Source organism: Marmota monax, unplaced genomic scaffold (assembly GCF_021218885.2).
Source record: "Marmota monax isolate L192 unplaced genomic scaffold, Marmota_monax_Labrador192_F-V1.1 WCK01_AAM20220418_F8-fsc00051, whole genome shotgun sequence".
NCBI classification, from domain to species: Eukaryota; Metazoa; Chordata; class Mammalia; order Rodentia; family Sciuridae; genus Marmota; species Marmota monax.
Window position 1 is genome coordinate 9,024,692 of NW_026695202.1, and position 15,512 is coordinate 9,040,203.

A 15,512-nucleotide genomic window follows, 5' to 3' on the forward strand; every position below is an offset into this window, starting at 1 on the left:
CCCTCCCCAAGACCCCTACTCCCTCAGGCTTCTGATACAGCCCTGGCGTCAGGGTTGGGACTGTAGCGTGTGGTACTCCCCAGGCCCTGCTACTAGGCAGTTGACCCTGGCTATTTCTAAGGTGACTTGGTGCCCTCCATTGGTCACTTTTCTGGACCTCCAAATGACAATATTAAAATAACCAGGTCAGTGAGTCCCAATCATCCTAACTAACGAGACCTCAGAGCCTTTTTGGTGTGTGCCAATTGATGTCTGCTGGGCGGGAGGCAACCTGTTCCTCTGACCTGAGCACTGTGCCCTGACAGTGCCGCTGGGCTGCTCTCTTCCCTGTGGTTCACCATGGCATCTGTGGTGAGCTCCTACCTGACCTTCAAGACCCAGGATGATAAATTCAGTAAGGAAATGGGGAGGTGGGTGAAGAAAGCACTGGAAGGAGGGCAGGTGGGTGTTTTAAGATTTGCCAACAGGCCGAGCATGGTGATGTTTGCCTGTAATCCCAGCAGCTGGGGAGGCTGAGACAAGAGGATCCGAGTTCAAAGCCAGCCTCTGCAACTGTGAGGTACTAAGCAACTCAGTGAGACCCTGTCTCTAAATAAAATACAAAATAGGCCTGGGGATGTGACTCAGTGGTTGAGTGTCCCTGAGTTCAATCCCTGATACCAAGAAAAAAAATTTTTTGCCAACAGATGCATCAAGTTTTTGTTTGCTTACGTGTTGATTTGATTTTGAAACACTGGCTTTCCACCCCCATCCTCTTCAGCATGACAGCTTTTTAAGGATCAAATGAATTAATGAAATGTATTCAGAGCATTTTCAGAGGTGCTAAGCCCTCCTTCAAATCACTGGCCCTGGCAGTCTGCTGGTCCAGCTGGGTGGTGGTGGCCTAGTTCTTTAACTGCTTTCAAATAGGGCCTTTTTCCAATGTCAAGGGTCAGATTCTCTCGTTGGTGTCCCATCTCTTCAAGTTGAGAGAGCTCCAGATAGTCCCACAAGACCCTCTCCACTCTCTGCCACCTCGTGGTCCCCTTGAGCAATCTCTCTCTTTAGGCAGGATGCAGAATAAGTTGGCAAGGTCAAGGTCATGTCCACTCCGGGGTGCAGCTCTCCAAGGGAAAACAGAAACCCAAGGCCATGCCTGGGATGTTGAGTGGGGCTCCTTTATTCTGAAAGAGGAAGCTGAAGGATGTCATGGGCCCACCTGGGCTGCCATGCTGAAACTGGGGAGGTTTGCTCGAGTTGTTGGAGTGTGAGGGAAGATGTGGATTGGCCTTGACCTTGGCCATGCAGAGGAGGCTGCTGCTGGGTGCTGCCCAGCGTTGGCTGGTGCTGCCTTTGGGGGAGGTGAGCCCCTTGTCCCTGGAGGCATGCAGATTCAGTAAGGGATATTTCAGAGAGGGCTCATGATGATGGCATCTAAGCCTCCCATCCCCCAGCTCTGAGAATCCGTGGCCTTGGATTGCTGCAAATGGAATGCCAAGAACTGGGAAACCAATGAAAGAAATCCACTGAAGTGAGGACCAAGCTATAAAAAAAAAGTCTTTATTTCATGTACCAGGATTTTTTGTTTTTGTTTTTGTTTTTGTTTTTTTTTTTAGTTTTCTGATTTTTAAAATTTTTTTCTGTTAACAGTCTGAAAAAAAAAAAAAAGGACCCACCAAGAAAATAAAATGGAGGTTGATTTCTTGGACTGGTTGGAGCTGGACACGAACAGTCATCCACCCTGGGAAGCAGTGCCCCGGCAGTCCGAGTCCCAGCTCCTTCCCTCCTGGCCCCCTAGCCCTTTCTTGGCCACTCTGGTGTCTCCCACGCCCCCACCCCCATGGCCTTCTCCAAGCAGCCTCAGGCCCCAGGCCTTGCCGCCTGGCCAGGAGAGAAGTGTGATTGCCAGCCCCAGTCCTCCACAGAACTCTGAGAACCGGGGCCAGTTCGCCTCTCTGGCTGGACTGTGCCCACTGGTTGGCCGTGCGCCCTGGGCCCCTCCTTCTCTCCAGGCCTTGATCCGTACTGCTTTGGAATCTGGTGGGGTGGTTGCAAGTGGGGTGGGGAAGGGATAGACTGCCATTCCTGCCCACTCTGAGAGATACTCTGTTGTCATCACAAACTAAGTGGCCCCCACTGCGGGGCCTGGGGCCCATGCCTGCCCCCTGCACTCTGGGCTAAGCTGGCAGATGGTCTGCCTTGTGCTGGGGCTGGGTTGTAAGCTCCAGCTGCTGAGCTGGGGCAAGAACCTTCTCTTACAGACAAAAGGCAGGAAGGGCAGCTAGGAGTGTGAAGCTCAAGGACCCGTCCAGTCTCCCCTCCTGCTCCTCAGAGATCCACCTGGGAGACCTCGGGGCAGCCAGTGGGGAACGTGCAGACAGAGGTGGCTGCTGCAGGCGGCAGGGGCCACAGTCTGTGGACTGGCTCACAGGCTGGTTGGAAGTAAGTTTCTAGCATGGAAAAGCTATTGGATTCTGCTCAGTCTGAACTGGCCCTTGTTGCTTTGGGCAAGAAAAGGGAGAAATCTGGGTGTCCCCCTGCTGTAGTGGGTAGTGAAGTTTAAGCTTGGTCTGGGGCTCTCCCGGGGACAGGGATGGCACTCTGTTGAAACTGTCTCCATAGAGGGAGATTCTTGTCCCCTCCTGGCAAACCTCAGAGATCCTCTTTTTTACTGACTCCCAAAGACACTGGAGGACTCTGGTGGCTGACTTCTTCCCTCAAGGGAGTCTCTTCACTCTCTACAAAGGGGCTATGGCATTAAAGAAAAGGGACACAAGATGAAGAGTGGCTTTGGGGACCTCTTTGTCTTTTCTCTCATTGAATGGCAGGATACATTGGCTCTCGTGTATATATTTTTGCTTTGACATTGGATGTGGGATAGGGGGCTGGGGAGCACAGTGAGGAGGCATATGGTGTGTGTGTGTGTGTGTGTGTGTGCGCGCGCGTGCACACACGTGTGCAGGGGATGGGAGAGAGAGAGAGAGAGAGAGAGACTGACTGACAATTTGGGAATGTTCTCAATGTCACTGGAACACAGTGGTAGCTGTTTTATCATCCCTGGCGTGTTCCTCTGGAACGATCTTAAAAGTCAGATACATGGGACAAGAACGGGTCTTTGGAGCTCATTGGTCAGTGTACATGCTTACTCAGGGGAAGTGAAGGCTCAGAGAGGCCACAGAACAAGGAAGTCCAGAATCCAGTCCTGGGTTCCAGACCAGTGCCCTTTCCATGCATGTGAGCGTGTGTGTGTGTGTGTGTGTGTGTGGTGTGTGCAGTGGGTGGGCATGCAGAAGCACAGAGGCCAGCGTGGGGTTCTGGTGTCATTGTCCATGGCTCTGTGTGTGAGGGGGCTGGTTTTCTCCCTGGCTGTGTGCAGATTGGGAGGGTGTGGTCTGAGTGTGTGTCCCTGTGCACAGGGGCTGTGCCAGGCTTAGCCAACTGGACTGGATGGGTGTGTGAGGAGGTGTGGGGTGGGGCCTCATTCTCTCCCACATTAGCAGCACTTCCTGGTGGAAGGAAGAGATCTTTCCAGCAAACTCCCTGACGCTCACTGGGGCCTTTCTCCTCCTCCCGTGGCTTTAAGCCCAGCTCACATCTCACACAACAGTTTTGTATTTTTAATGGATTTGTATATTTGTTTTCTGTTTTGTCTTTACAAGTTCCCTGCTAAATTTTAAGTCCCCCACCCACCCCAGTTTTGTTTTCACAGTTTAAAGCTGGAAAAGAATTAAAAGAAAAATACTATCTGATTTTCTTGCAAGTAAATCCACTTATTATATATTTACATTTATTTATAGTTTGTGGTTTTTTTATTAAAAAAAATCACCACTTGTTTTTCCTTTTTCTTTTGTAAAAAGAAACCTTTTTGCAGTGTCACTGTTGGACCCGCTGGGCCCCAAGGGGGCGCCAGTGAGTCTAAGGACCCCCAAGGGTCAAAGAGCCCCTTTCCCAGGGGTCTGGAGGCCTATGAGTTGGGGGTTCACTATCGCCCCAGGGTCACAGGGTGGCCCTGAGGGGAGGGGCGAGGAGGGAGAGCTGCTTTATATCCCCCGGTGGGTGGGTGTCTCCTGACCCCAATGACAGGAGCTTGGGGGTGGTGACCCCAAAAGGCTCACCCTGAGGGTTCCGGGGTTTCGGTGTCTCGGTGGGAGGCAGCCGTCCCTTCTCTTTCCCTTTCCTCGAGGCTAGAAGTCATCACAGTGGGTTAAGGACCATTAAGGACTGGGAACCTGGGGCTGGGCGAGCCCCTAGCGCACCCCCTCCAGGCACCTAACGGACAGGAGGGACCAAGGGCTCTGGTCACCTGGAGGCCTACAATTGCCCCATCAGTGCTGGGCGGAGCCGGCTCTTGAGCCACTGAGCATTCCCAGCGTCCCCAGGGCACACTCCCAGGGGCTCCAGGGACCTGGCAGTGACCACAGGCTCCCCTGGCCCCTGGGGGCCCCTGAGTCTCCACCCCGCACTCTCCTAGGGAGGCAGGGCCCGCTGGGGTTAAAGGGAACTGAATACTTTTGATTTTTTAAATTCTCCTGCAGTTAAAAAGAAAAAGAAGAAGGTAACAAAAACCCCTAATAAATACAAAGGGCATTCCTTTTCCTTCCGCTCCTCTCTCTGTCTGTCTCTCTCTTTGCTTTAATGTTATCTTGGTTCCCTTTTATTTTTTCATTTAAATTGGTTTTTATTAAATGTTAAAATAATGGTACATGGGAAATCATGCATTTTCTTTTAGATTTATTTCTAGTTTTAATTGTGTATCCCTCACGCTTTAGGTTAGAGTCTGTCTTTCCTAGTTTACCTTTTTCCCGCATTGCCTGTTTTGCTTCTTTGTTCCTCTTGTATTTTGTTCTTTTTTTTTTTTTTTAATTTACTTGCTCTTTTTTCTCTTTTTTTGTTTTGTTTTGTTTGTTTGTGTTTTTTGCCGAGGTCTCCCGGGGCCCTCCCCACCCGCGGCCCCTCCGCCCGCCCCGTCCTCCCGCCCGCCGCCGTCTGGCCCTTCACACGGGCGTGGTCCGGCGGTTGGCTGTGTTGGAGTGGAGCGAGTCCTTGTTCTCCTTCTGGATACAGTTGTGGACCTGGAGGAAGCTGTTGTCCCTGTCCGAGTTGTAGGTGGCGGTGGGCGTGGTGGCGGCCTTCAGGGGGTCGCGGCTGAGGGTGTACATGGAGATCTCCGTGGACGGCAGGGTGTTGAAGCCCTTGACGCCCACGGGCGAGGCGTCCCTGGAGTGCGAGGGCTCGGTGGAGCGCGAGCTGGAGCGGCTGCGGCGCTGGTAGCGGTAGCGGTAGCTGGGGATGCGGGTGATGGCCGAGGCCTGGAGGTAGTCCGTGGCGCGGGCCGTGGCCCGCAGCTGTTTGTGGCGGTCGATGAACATGTGCACCGCCAGCACCCCGACCATCTCGGCGATGATAAAGGACAGGGCCCCGAAGTAGAAGGACCAGCCGTAGGAGTAACTATTCTTTTTGGAGTCGCTCTTGGAGGGGTCCCCGGCATTGGCAGATATGTACACTATGATGCCGATGATGTTACTAAGACCTGCGGGCACCAGGGGTGGGCGGGGGACCAGAGAGGATGGGTTAGTTCCGGAGGATGTGGGCCACCAGGCAGGATCACAAGGCAGGGACAGCTGGGTAGCCTTCCCTTTCAGTGATGCACAGGTGGATGGGTAGAGAGGGACACTGGCGGACTTCACTTTAATATTGTACCATCTAGAGGGGAAGGACGGAGAGACAGACAGGTGGAAAGAGTGGAGAGGAGAGAGGTGCTGGTCATCGGATCGGGAATAACAATAGATGCTGTTTATTGAGCAGCCTTCTCTGCTTAGTGCTTCGTGAACAGTTGACAGATGAGGAGTCAGAGAGGTTAAGCCACTTGCTCAAGGCAGCACAGGGATTTGAAGCTGGTATAATAGGAGGTTGACTGGCTCTGGGAACCATTGCTTGCGTTCAAAGCCTTTGGCAAGTGAAGCTTTGTCTCAGTTTCCCCCTCTGTAAACTGGGGGTGATAGCAGACCTGACCCCTGAGGGGCCGTGGGGAGCATTACATAAAGGAACACTCGAGGATGCTCTTGGCTCCTGGGACATGGTAAATGCTCCTCAGATGTTAGTTCTACTAAGTGGCTCATGACATGCTCCTTTTCTGGCCTCTGAGGCGAGTGTGACTGGTTAGAAGTCGGATTTGGGGACCTGCCTGCTACCACCTGGCTGGGACCCTGAGGGCCGGTCCTCCCTTCACTTCTAGGCTGGAGCTGGGCATCACGTGGATGGCCTTTTCAGTTTGCTGGTACTGGAGGGCAGAGGACAGGTGGGGACAGGCCCAGTATTTGAGAGGGCCCAGGATTTGAGTTGGAAAATGGTGGGAGGACGATGGCCTCTGGGCCAAGGGAGGGGGTGTTCCTGTGGGACTCCGAGGGGCTGGAGGTGGTGCCCAGCCGGGCCTTCCCCTGAGCGAGGCCTCGAGGTGCCCTGCCCTCTCAGTGCCTCTGCCAGGTCCTCCCATCCCGGGCTGGGGGGGTCCTCTCCCCTCCATTGGGCCCAGGCTCCCGCCTGCCTGGCTCGGTGGCCATTACCTGCAGACACGAAGAAGATGCCGGCGCTGAGGATGATGTTGTGCCGGGTCTTGTAGAACTCGCTGGCTGCGATGCAGAGGCCACCCATGAAGAGCAGGATCACGCTCAGGATTGGGAAGATGCTCGAGGCCCTCACAGCCCCTGCGGAACAGGAGGGTCATGGGGGGAGATAGGCCAGGCTGTGAGTCTGGGGACCGTGGGGAGCCGTGGGAGGGCGGCCACACCAGGGAGTGGGAAGGAGAGTGAGCGCTGGCCAGTCCCCAGGGGCTCCTCGCTGCCTCCAGGACCAGACTCCAGCACTTCCAGACACAGGCCCTGTGTGAGGTGGCCGCCGCCTGCCCCCGGCTGCATGCTCCAGGTCCCCATGGCGTCACGTGCTGCCGACTTCTCACAGGCCAAGCTTTCTTACTGGAACGTCTCTCCTGGTCTTTATTTTGTGAACTTCTATTCATCCATCAAAACCCAGCTCCAAGTCCCTCCTCCATGAAGCCTTCCCTGACTTCCTTAGGCCAAGTCATTAGTCTTTTCCTCTGTGCTCTGGGGCACGTGGGCACACTGAGGGGCAATGAGGTAGGGTTAGGTGACCACGTGGCTGGGTCTGGAATCTGGCTGAGGCACTTGCTAGCCTTGTGTAAGTGAGGGAGCTGGCCTCTTGTGCCTCAGTTTTCTTGTCTATAAAACAGTGATGGTAAGAGCACTGGCCTCCTGAGGTGGTTGTGAAGATTAAATGAGCTGATTCGGGTAATTCATTTATGAGAGAAAGTCCCTGGGAAAACAGTGACAGTTGTGACCATAACCACTGACGCCCCGCCCTCAGCCACAGGCCTCACAAAGCGACTACCCTGGCTTGTTTTCCCAGTACTCTTCTGTCCACCCAAGGGCAAAGCAGGCTCTCAGAAAAAGCTGGTCAAGTGAATAAAGGTGGGATGGTCCAGAAAGAGGAGGAAACAGACACATTTCAAGAAAAGAGGAGTAACACCCAAAATGCAAATCCTTGGGGATAAGGTAAGAAGGAAGGGCTGGTAGACAGGATGGGGAAGAAAAGGATATTTAGTTCTGTGTTTATTTTGAGGCGCTGGGGTTGAGCCAGGGGCTTTCTCAGGCTCAGCAGGCCCTCCACCACTGAGCTGCACCCCAGCCCCCAAAGAATATTTCAATAAAAAGGGAGAAACGACAGAGGGCAAAGGCCACAGCTCCTGTGGGAAGAGGGTGCCGATGCTGAGGTGGAGGGGACAGTGGCTGGTGGCCAGGTTGGGGTGCCCTGGCAGGACCAGTGTCTGACTGAGGGCCGGAGTGTGGGGACCTCCACAAAGTGTCTCTGCAAAATCAACTATATATATTATCCAAATTCAAATAGGCAGTGAGGGACCACAGGATGGTGGCTGACTCCCTGTCCCGGGGCTGTGGCCTGGCAGGGCAGAGCCGATCCCAGCCCACCCGAGGCTATGGTGTGGGGAAGGATCTGCTTCAGATGCCTCTGTGGCTTCCATGGCTTCTGGGGACACTGAGTCATGTTAGGCATAGGGCTCTTGGCCAAGCCCAGGCCACAGTGACAAGAACTCCCCCCATCCCCTCTGTGGGTGGCAAAATGATCAAGAGGGATCCGTGAAAGACCACATCTATCTAGACTGACTGATGGACGGACTTCCTTCCTCCCTCCCTCCCTCCATCCTGAAATTGAACCAAGAGGCGCTCTACCACTGAGCTGCATCCCCAGCCCTTTTTATTTTTAATTTTGAGCTAGGGTCTTGCTCAGTTGCTGAGGCTGGCCTCAAACTTGCCATCCTCCTGCCTTAGCCTCCTGAGGAGCTGGGATGACAGGCATGTGCCACCACGCCCAGCCTATCCAGACTTTTCAAAGATGGCTTTAGGTAGTTTTATGTGACACGTGCTGTGAAGATCCTCCATCCCCTCCCTTCCGTCTACAGTGAAGTCTACGCTGCTCACTACTGCTATTGGTGAGAGAGAGAGAGAGAATGTGTGTGTGTGTGTGTGTGTGTGTGTGTTTGTGTGACTGTTTGTTGAGGGGGGAGACTTGAAGGAGGGTGGAGCTCTGCACTCACATCTGCAAAGGGCAGGACCCAGCAGCACCTGTGGAAGCTAGTGTGAGGCCAGGTGTGCGGGCAGCTGGCCTGTGGAGCAGTCTTGGTGCCTGCAGGGGCGTGGCTGCTTGCACCCCAGGTCCTAGTGGGATGGTCTGTCCTGCAGGTCATTTCTAAGACAGTGTGCTCTGCCCCCAGCCTGATCCCCAGCACAAGCACCCCCGCACCCCACACAGGCAGAGACGCGCTCACCTTTACGAGCATGTGGCGATGGCAGGAGAAGAGGTGGAATATTTGTTAAGCACCCGTTCTATGTGGGGTCTTGAGCAGTCATCAAACACATATTCTGTATTTTCATCTTATAACAACCCTCAGAATGTGTTTTTTGTCCCAACGTGAGATGACAAAACTGAGGTTCAGAGAGGTGAAGTAACTTGTCTGAGACTACCCAGCCAGTGAGACTGGATTCCAATCTAGATGACCTCTGGGCTCTCCCTATATGACTTCTAAGGAACATGGAAAAGGTGCCGAAGGGTCTGGAGAGCCATGTTTTGATTTTAGTTGTGCTGCTCACTTGCTGTGTGGCTAAGGCAGGTACCTCACCCTCTCTGTTTTTCTCATATGTGAGATGTGGTGTAAATGATTAGGTGATTTCCAATGGTTCTTCTCTCTGCATGTAGATATGACTTCTGGCTGGGGAGAAGAAAGAGGAGGACAAAGAGGAGGACATGGCATGACTTCTGAGGGGCAGCAGTGCCTGCTCAGATGAGCAGGGCAGAGGGAGGCCAGAGCCCTGCAGGAAAGCAGGCTCTTCCTGCCCGTGGTGGGCCTGTGTCTGGCAGGCTGGACGGCACTGGGAGTGCAGAGGACCTCGCAGCAGCCCAGGCCCACCTTTCCAGCTCAGCTGCTTCTGCTGTGGGATCCAGAGGTCCCAATTGGGCCCTCCTGCCAGCAGAGGAGGGAGCCGGGGTGCTGCCTGTGTGTATGCATGGGTGTGTGCGTGTGTGTGCGTGTGTGCACGTGTGCAGTGAGGGCACAGATGTGTGGGTAAAGATGGAGGGAGGCAGAGGTAGAAGGTTGTGTTGCAGCCAGCAGAGGACAATGTAGAGGACACGGACCTGCTTTGGGAGGCAGGAAGCTAGCTCTAAATAGTGGCGGCCAGCAGGGAACACGGAAGATCCAGCCAGGCCAGCCTCTCTCAGAGAGGCCTCTTCACCAGGAAAGAGGAGGCCGGAGCAGCCAGTAAACAGCACTGTGCCCAGGGCTCAGACCCAGGCTGGGCAGGGGCTGGAGCTAGTGCCTGGGGACCTCTGTGTGGAGGAGCCTCTCGAGCCAGGTCTTTCTGCTTGGGGAGTGTCACACCTGAATTTAAACCCTGGCTTTTCACTCACTGGGTGACCCTCGGACAAGGGTCTTTACCTGTCTGAGCCTCAGTTTCCCATCCTGTAAAATGGCAATAGTGGGAATAATAGTATCCAGCTCCCGGGAGCGCTGGAGAGCCGCACCCCGCAAGCGCAGGCTGTGGACCAGCAGCATCTGCGTCCCTGTGGTGCTGGGGAAATGCAGATCCCAGGTCTGGTGGGTATCAGGGACTGAACCCAGAGGTATATAACCACGGAGCTGCACCCCAGCCATTAAATTTTTTTTTTTTTTAAATTTACGGTCTGCTAAGTTGCTCAGAACCTTGCTAAGTTGCTGAGGCAGGCTTTGAACTCGCAATCCTCCTGCCTCAGCCTCCCGAGCTGCTGGTATTTCAGGCATGTGACACCATGCCCCACAGAATCTGTTTTCAGGATATGCTCATGACAAGGTTTGTACATGCATAAAAGTGCGAGAGATTCCTTTGTAAGGATCAAACCGGGAAATACTGGGACCATGAACAACGCTGGAGGTGGACAGTGACAGGCAACAATTTTGATTATTTCTCAGGCTCCTCCAAATATCACTCCCCCACAAATTCCCAAGGAGCTCCGTGTGACACTCCCCTGTGTATTTGGTACAGAGAATTAGTGTATTCCAGGGACTTTTAAGCACTGTACGTACATCAATTCGCTGGTTCTCGTTACAGCCCTGTGAAATAAGTCCTTCAATCGCATCCATTATACAGAGATTAAAACTGAGGCACAGAGAGCCTTTTATCCAGGGTTTGTGAACTCAGGTCCGTGTCTGATCACAGTGCTCTGCTGTCTTTAGCAATCCTCTGAGCTCCTGTGGGATCAGGGAGGGCTTCCCCGAGGCAGAGATGTTGGAGCTGAGAGATGACCGTGCTGGGCCCAGGGGGCGCAAGGCTATGGGCAGAGCCGGGCGGGTCTGGGAGGTGTTAGGAGGTGGCTTAAGGTCTGTGGATGGAGAATGGAGAGAGAAGAGGTGGCCGCAGGGATGACTTCTAGATCTTGGACTTGCAAGCTGGAGGATAAAGCAGTTTTTGAGACTAGAAGAGCTTCAGGCCAGGAGTCGGGGGAGGTGGGGGGCAGCTTGGCACATGGGAGTTGGAGATGCTCTGGGGATGCACCCACGGAGTGTGGAGAGGCACTGAGTGTCGGGGGTGGGCACAGAGCTGTGGTCTGGGCTGAGGCTGGACATTGGGACTCAGGGGCACACAGTGAGCCCTGAAGGCTTGCCCAGGGAGGAGCGGGTTAGGCCTGAGGCTTAGGAAGCCCCCATATTTGGTGACTGGCTCAGGAAGACTGTGGACAAGTCATGTAGTGTCCCTTGGCCTCCTCTTCCTTTTCTGCAAAATGGGGGTGAAAATCTTAACCCAGGTTTTCCTTATGGGGTTGTAGTATTTAAATAAGAACGAAGAAGTTTTGAGAGTGTAGAATGTTGGTAAACTGGGATTTATGATTCTCTATGTTGGGGACCAAAATGAGGAGTAGGCAGAGTGCCCAGGAAGGAAGGAAGTGACCTCTTGCCCTTTGAAAGGGGTGGCCAGGGCCACACATTCCTTGCTGATCCTGTTCTTGTCCAGTTCCACTGGCAAATCATGGGATCTGTGTCCCAGGAGGTCCAGCCCCTGTGGCCACCAGGCTGTGACACTGCTCTTCAGGGTGGGCACAGTTGGTAGACGGCTACACCACAGGGACGAGGCCACCCTGTTCTTGCTCTCTGTCTGGCAGAGGAGGTGGGTGTGGCCAGTGGGGTGGGCATGGGGAGGTCAGCAGACCTGGGTTGGGATGGCTCTCCGTGCGACAGGAGTTGTGCTCCCCCCTCTCTGGCCTCCGGTCTTCACTCCAGGGGAGCTGGCCGAGGGGATTTCTAGGGCCCTGTTCATTGGTTGGTCCTGTGTCCTCAGACTAGTGCTCCAGAACGACCTGTGTCTCACCCCACCCTGAGCTCCGCGGCCTCAACAGCACGGGAGGGAGGTCCTGAGTCCTGGGCACCGTGTTCTGCTCTTTATGTCTGTTGTCCCATTTGGGATTTGATCCATTCCAATGGGACAGAATCGCAGATGGGCTGGGCCGGAGGAGCTTTCTAGACTGTTGGGCTTCGCACCCTCCCTCTAGTCCTGCTCTGCTGGATGGTGTAGCCACACTGTGTGTGTGTGTGTGTGTGTGAGAGAGAGAGAGAGAGAGAGAGAGGGAGAGAGAGGGAGAGAGAGGGAGGGAGAGGGAAGGAAAAGAAAGGAGAGGAGAGGGAGGGAGAGAGAGGGAGGCAGTCCTCAGGGACGCGACAGGGCTCCTGGCAGAGGGCTGACTTCGTGTGCGCGAGGCCCTGGGTTCCATCCCCAGCACCACAAAAACCAAAAGGAAGACAGAGGTGATTGCCAGGATCCTGGGCTCGGAGATGGACTGCTGGGGTGGGGTCCTGGTCCCCCACTGACTGCGTGGCCTCTGTGCCTCACCTTTCCCATCTGCATAAGGGGGACACAGGCCATCTGAACCTCAGAGGGCAGTGGTGAGGGTGAAGTCAGATGGTGTCTCAGGCATGGGGCTGGGCGCAGGTCAAGGGCCCGCCAGCCTTTGTGGCTCTGCTGTTGCATATGGAAAGTGCCTGGCTTTGGGAGCCCCAGCTGTGCAGGGTGCCCAATGCTCGCCGTTCCCTGCTGTCTGCGGTGACAGGCTCAGGAGGGAGCCACCTGAGCGCCCTTCCCAGTCGTGCTGCCTAGTTCCTGTGCCTCAGTTTCCCCTCTGCTGTTTGGAAGTCATGAGTGCGGCCAGCTCCCGGCCTCCTGTGGGGAGGGACAGTTAACTGCTGAGCCGCTAGGACGGGCCTGGCCCCTGAGGAGCCCAGGAGGTGTCCCTTATCAGGACAGCAGAGCTTGGTGTCGCTGTTTCCGCTGGCTTTGGGCCAAGGTTGGTGTGTCTTCAAGGACACGTTTCCACTCATCCCTGAACCCAGCGGAGTGGCAGCGACCAGCCAGCAGTAAACAGACGGGCAGGGCCAGCACCTGAGGCCGGGAGGGCAGGAAGCAGCGCCTTCTGGGGAATGTTCTGCTCTGTTCTGTGGCTGCACCAGCGCAGAGGATGCCTCCTCACTGGGATGTGGTATTCGCTGCTGCCCTCGTTCTGAGAGGGAGGAGAACCCTCTGGGTGGCCCAGGGAGGGCAGCACCTAGTGTGTTCTCCCAGCCAACTCCCTGGCCTGAGCTGGGGACGGCTCTGCCCTGGATGGGGTTGGGGGAGGACACTCTATTTGTAGACTGTCCTCGAGCTGTTCACGGTCCAGTGGGGAGAAGAATCCATAACAGAAACCAAGATAAAACAGGGCTACAGAGCGGTCACCTCCCCGCCTATCCAGCCTTGCCCTACATTCGTGGACTCAGAGAGGGTCAGCACTGTCCTCCATCCTCCCAGCCAACTTCCGGACACCCCAGGGTTCTCTTTCTCTTGCACCCCTCTAGGCTGTGAGTGAATCCTGCTGCTGCACTGTCAGAGCATCCCAAATCTGGCCCCTTCTCAAATCAGTCTCTGGACTGGTCTCCCTGCTGCCCAGGCCCTGTGGTCAGGTCTCCAGCAGATGCCAGAGTGACACTGCTAGCCTGGATGTAAGACCCCATCTGTCCTCTGCTCATCACCCTGTGGGGACTTCCTACCTCAGGGAGACCAGGCCCCTGGCTGTCCCCAGCCTGCCACACCTCACACTACTGTCCCCCACCTGCAATGCCCTGCCCTCTGCCCCTCGCCCCGTCGGGTCTCTGCCACTTTTGCAGGGAGGACCTGGCTGACCCCATCCTGGTGCCCCTGTCCTTTCCCGCCTGCTCCTCGCCCCGCGGGCTCCTTGCCGTTACACACGCAGCACCAGGTGAGGACAATGGTGGCGCCTGCCGAGAGCTGGCTCCCTCTACCTGTGACCTGGGAGGATAACCTGATGGCTGCCTCCCTGGGAGCACACGGAGGCCAGGGGCCTTAACTAGGAGGTGGCGGGGCTGGATCCGAGTCCCTGCAGGGGTGCCAAGCCCCACATCATGTCCTCCAGTCTCTGATGGGTGGCTAGGTTCTGTGGGTTCACCCCAGGAGCCCCCAGACAGGTGGCAGCCGGCCACGACCTCTCTCCCTCACAGGTGTCTCTGTGGCTTCCCCAGGGAACACCTGCTGCGTTGGTCTCCTGTCCTTGTTGCCAGTTGGTCTGTGAGTCCCTGAGAAGGGGCGGCTCCAGGGTAATCAGGGTCTCCCTCCTGGGGGCCTGGGGTGGGCTGGGGGATAGGCTGTGTCTTCCCTCCCTCCCGCCATCTGCTCACTTCTTTTTCTGGAGAAAATGTGACCCAAGTGTGTGACCTGCAGAGCAGGCCTGTGTGGTGGCTCTGTGTGAGGTCCCTTGGGAGGGAGTACGGCCCCTACCAACCCTCTAGCTCCAGGCTCTGAAGGCGGTGGGGTGGAGGCCAAGCCCACCCTGCCCTCTGCACTGCGCATGGTTTGGACCTGGAGTGTCCCCAGGGCTCATGTGCTGAAGTCTGGTCTCTAGTTGGTAGCGGCATTGGGAGGGGGAGCCTGTAGGGAAGAGGCAGTCACTGGGCCTCTGCTTGGAGGGGTGTATTTATCCCCACTCTCCCTGGCTGCCCAGCCGCCCTGAGGTGAGAGTTTTACTCTCTCACATGGTCCCTGCCACGATGCCCTGCCCCACCCCAAGCCCACAGTGATGGGGCCAGCGACCACGGCCTGAAGCTTTTACATCATGAGCCAAAATACATCTTTCCTCCTTTGAGGTGATTTTCTCAGGCACTTTGTCACAGAGATGGAAAGTTGATCAACACAAATGGCCACAAGGCAGTGGATTTGGGGGTCTAGCATACAGCAGATGCTTAATATATGGCTGTGGAAAGGAACGGAATTCCTCTGAACCTTCCCCCCTGACTCCAAATCACATTAGGACAGTTAAGAAATACCAACTCCCATCTCCTGGGCAAAAACCACACGCGACATACGGCAACCTACGTACACACGCTCAGACACGTGAAAACACACCTGGGGCGGACAGACACATGGACAGGCAGGGACAGAAAGCAGAGCAGCACAGACTCCTCAGAGACACGCATGCTGGCGTGAAGGCGCTCCTGGTCCCCACTGTCTCTGCTCCTTAAGCCTTGGTGAATGAGGGAAGGGCCGTGACAGGCACAGCCCTGGGAGGGGACAAGGTGTGGTCACCGTCCCTTTCTAGGTGGGCAGCAGTAGATGGAGACCCCACCAGCCACACCTTTGTTGGGCTCCAGTCTCGGGGCCTCAGGGTGGTGACCAGGGGATGCTGTGGCTGTCCTCCCTGCCCTAGGACCCTACGTGGGACTCCTGCATTGGGGGACGCGGAGGGGAGCTCACTCCTTCCCTCGTCCATGGGATACAAGCTGGGGACCTTCCTTCCAGGTCCTCCAGGATGCACCGTGCAGTGCCTGAGGCTCGAGAGCAAGTGAGCCCCCCTTTCTTTGCCACCCTGGGTGCCCGCCTGGTTCTCTTTCCTGCCATCTGCCCCACCTCCCCAGTCCCACTGGGGAAACAAGG

General features: G+C 55.5%; 1 protein-coding gene across 1 annotated transcript in view; it reads right to left on the reverse strand.

The window, feature by feature from the left end:
• Positions 1-4,948: 4,948 nt before the first annotated feature.
• Positions 4,949-15,512, reverse strand: part of Cacng2 (calcium voltage-gated channel auxiliary subunit gamma 2) — a 109,752-nt gene continuing 99,188 nt past the window's right edge. Inside the window, exons 3-4 of the mRNA XM_046429557.2 lie at positions 6,543-6,683; positions 4,949-5,509 (exon numbers count right to left, since the gene is read on the reverse strand). Of these exons, the coding sequence (XP_046285513.1) occupies positions 4,974-5,509; positions 6,543-6,683 (677 nt within the window). The 3' untranslated portion in view covers positions 4,949-4,973. The remainder of the gene's footprint in view (positions 5,510-6,542; positions 6,684-15,512) is intronic.